The sequence below is a fragment of the Buceros rhinoceros genome, unplaced genomic scaffold (assembly GCF_000710305.1).
Source record: "Buceros rhinoceros silvestris isolate BGI_N320 unplaced genomic scaffold, ASM71030v1 scaffold391, whole genome shotgun sequence".
Classification (NCBI taxonomy): domain Eukaryota; kingdom Metazoa; phylum Chordata; class Aves; order Bucerotiformes; family Bucerotidae; genus Buceros; species Buceros rhinoceros.
This window is the reverse complement of record NW_010395804.1, coordinates 22,672-26,386: the sequence shown is the minus strand read 5'-3', so window position 1 is coordinate 26,386 and position 3,715 is coordinate 22,672. Positions and strand designations below refer to the sequence as shown.

At 39.2% G+C, this 3,715-nt stretch overlaps 1 protein-coding gene across 1 annotated transcript in view; it reads right to left on the bottom strand.

Moving 5' to 3' along the window:
• LOC104501784 (tetratricopeptide repeat protein 7B-like) overlaps nucleotides 1-3,715 on the bottom strand; it is a gene marked incomplete at its 5' end in the record, with an annotated part of 54,258 nt that overhangs the window by 35,906 nt on the left and 14,637 nt on the right. Inside the window, one exon of the mRNA XM_010145658.1 lies at nucleotides 2,765-2,905. Within this exon, the coding sequence (XP_010143960.1) occupies nucleotides 2,765-2,905 (141 nt within the window). The remainder of the gene's footprint in view (nucleotides 1-2,764; nucleotides 2,906-3,715) is intronic.

Sequence of the window (3,715 nt, the reverse complement as noted above, 5' to 3'; positions counted from 1 at the left end):
AATGCCGAGAATGCCTTCTGGCTCAAACCCTTCCAATATTTATACTTTTCACACCATATATATTAGTTTGGGTAAATATATTCCACTAAGTTTTGCATGTGTTTAGAACTTATTTACGTAACTTTTCTCTATGTAACAGTAGAATAATTATCAGTTTTTTTATTTTTAGATTTAAAGTCTGTTAATGATTTCCCCCCCCAAGAATTAAAACACTCCACAACCATACAGGGAGTTGAACAGTTAAACGTGGCACGAGTCTCAAAAAGGAAGCAATTTCCCAATGGTAAATCTTCACTTTTATTTAAAGAATATGTGCTATAATCAAGGCGTAAAGTCATTTTAGCACTGTTTTCTATGCAAGTAACCCATATATTCTGATGAAGGTATCTTCCAGAATATCTGCTTTCTATTGTGCTTTGGGGAGAAAACTTTATTCTGAATGTTCCTACTGTAAAGAGCCTTCCTCAAAGCTCAGGGCATTTACTGTAGCAGGACAAGTAGCTGAATAGCAGGATACCTAAACACTCTGAAATGCAGCACGAAACACCAGCAGAAGTATCCTGCACAGGATCATTCCAAAGTGTAGAAGTAGACTTCAGGTTGCAGTACCTTCCCCGAAAGCAGACAAAAGCTCTCTTTCATCTCTTGTTTTTTTTCTTTCAGTGCTCCCCATACACAAAGGATCAGACCGACCACTCTTCGTATTTTGTTGTGTCCTTCCTCTGGATCTTTAATGCTTTAGTCCATTCTCCAACCCTACTCTCTCCTACCTCCCACCCATGCTTCCTCCTGCTGGGAATCAAGAACATGGCCAAAAGACCATGACTGTTGAAATAGTCTGCTTTCCACTCTTAAAAATATCTGTGCAGCAGATTGCAACAGCAGACCAACAACATGTATGCAAATGTGACTAAACTGTGAACTAAAGAGGCATCAGCAAAGAGTCTCCAGACCCCTTCTTTGTGGGCAAAACATGAGCAGTCAGTTGCAGCAACTGTAAGTGACCAATAAAAATTAAAAACCAGAAAATAAGCAGTGGAACATGCTGTCACAGATGGTTGAGAAATTATCAGCACTATAGATGCTAAGGGTTACTGTAGATGGCCATCTGTGATGGTTTATAAATATTTAACATCAATGAAGCCACAAGGCAGGGCAGTGACTACACTATGCCCTGGTGGACCTTGCGTTCTTCTAATCTGTGTGGCTTTCGAGGAGCCTTTCCACCCCCAAATGAGATCACTACTGTTAATCACTATCATTGCTCTTTCTTTCCAATCTTCTGAGATTTTTCTCTACAACACTGATTAATAACTGTGAGCAATTGTATGTAATGACTTTCACACAATAAAACTGTTAGTACAAAATAGGTAAATTAAAACACTATAAAATACAGCACATGAAGAAAAAAAATAACTATGTCACTGAAACATGCTCAAGTCTGAGAGCAGACCAAAGCAGAACAATTGTTGATAGATTTCTAATTACACCTTTCTGATGAAAGTATCAATAAAAACAACTGCACAGTATAGATTTTTAACTGTGTAAAAAGACACTGGACCATCATTTTCCCGTAACAATTCTATGTAACAGCCACTTGTGACACTGCATTTAGCTTGAGGCTTGAAGCAGCATAAGAATACTAAATCCACTCAAGATGACTACACATTTAGAAAAACAATCCTGGCTCTTTTACATTAATGAAGCTAGAAGGAAGAGAACTGAATGAGATCTCTCTTGCAGCACGGCTGCAAGGGACAGGCTGCTCAATAGTACTACTACCCTTTTCTTTCACACAGGCAGAGTTATTTCTTTTCAGTGATAAAGCTTTTCTCATTGCAGGAACTTTATTCAATAATCTTACAAATACCTTTTCTCCACCAGTGGAATTAGGGAATCTAAATTTCCAAATATTAAAATATTCAATGTCCCCCTGTACTCTGCACTGATGAGGCCACGGCTTGAGTACTGTGGCCAGTTTTGGGCTCCTCATTTCCAGAGAGGAGTTGGAGCATGTTCAGAGAAGGGCAATGAAGCTGGTGAAGAGTCTGGAGAGCAAGTCTTATGGGAAGCGGCAGAGTGAACTGGGCTTGTTCAGCCTGGAGAGAAGGAGGCTGAGGGGAGACCTTACTGCTCTCCACAACTACCTGAAAGGAGCTTGTAGAGAGGTGGGGGTTGGTGTCTTCTCCCACGTGACAAGTGACAGGACAAGAGGAAATAGCCTTAGGTTGTGCCAGGGGAGATCTAGGTTAGGTATTAGGAAAAACGTCTTTACAGAGAGGGTTGTGAAGCATTGGAACAGGCTGTCCAGGGAGGTGGTGGAGTCCCCGTCCCTGGAAGTGTTTCAAAGCCGTGTAGATGTGGTGCTGAGGGACATGGTTTAGGGACCCTGGCAGTGCAGGGTGAACAGTTGGACTCGATGATCTTAAAGGCCTCTTCGAACCAGATAATTCTATGATTCTGCTTCAGAAACTAAATTCTTCATGGATAAAGGAGTGCTGCTTTTGTTCTACAGAAGACATGACTCCACTGATAGCAGCTGCATTATAAAACTACTTCCTTATCTTACATAAATGATCCTACACACAAGCGACTCTAATGTTCTTATTTCCTGACTTGCTTCAGTTCCACACACATACCTGGAAAACATTTGATGTGGTAAAGTGGTAACAGATTCTGAAAGAAACTGACAGATTTTTGCAAGTCCTTAGGCTAACGAGAAATGGAGAGGAAAGAATAAGAAAGAATTTTACTTTTACAGTACCTGCATGGAGCCATATTTGAGCCAGAGTCATCCAAGGATGCAGGGGACCTTGTTTAGGGGCACTGCTTTGCAGAGATGAAGCAACTTCAGACAGTGCTTGCTCCACTCTGGAAGCTGCTATTGATGTGGCGTGGACTGAACCTGTAAAAGTAATAAAAATAACTACTATCATAGAAAGAATGAAAGCCATATGCATTGCATAAAACATTTAACTGTAACCCTTTTCATAAGAGGTTTTACCCCAAACTCCTCAAGATTTAATTTACATGTACCACTTTTGAGAAGTTTTTTGAAATGTCAGGTTAATTTTCCTTGTTATGAAAGCTTTTATACTGGTCTGAAAGACTACATAAAAAACACACTGAACATTGGTAACTATACCTGACACATTTTTGTGTTGCTACTATGAATACTCTCTATTAAACTTGACACCTCTTTTCTGGCAACGTATGATCCAAAAAAAGGTTTGTGATGGTATTGCACACTGTAATCTTCAGGCTGCTGCATGCACTTTGATGTTAGTAATTGCTATGTCTTTCCATAGGGTGCAATTAGAGGACTATTTTAAGACTTAGTACAAAAAGAGAGAACTAAAATATACAAGATGATCGCAACTTACCCCATCACAAATACACAAGTAAACTGCACTGAATGTAAACCTCAGCTAATGAAGAAGGCTGAGTTAAAATACCTTGTGGCAAAAAAGTCCCTAGCATAAAGAACATTCCCAAAGCATACTATGTAAAGGATAATTCTTGTAAAATGAAGCATTTGCAAGTGAGATAGAACCTCATCACCAAATATTACCCTTTTCAAAGTACTGGAAATAAAAAAGCTCCTATGACTAGAGAATATCTAATGGCAAATGTACTTTGGATAGCCAATTACTGACAGTGTATTTAGTCATGACTTTTTTTTTTTAATCAAGAGCATGAATATTTTAAGCTACAC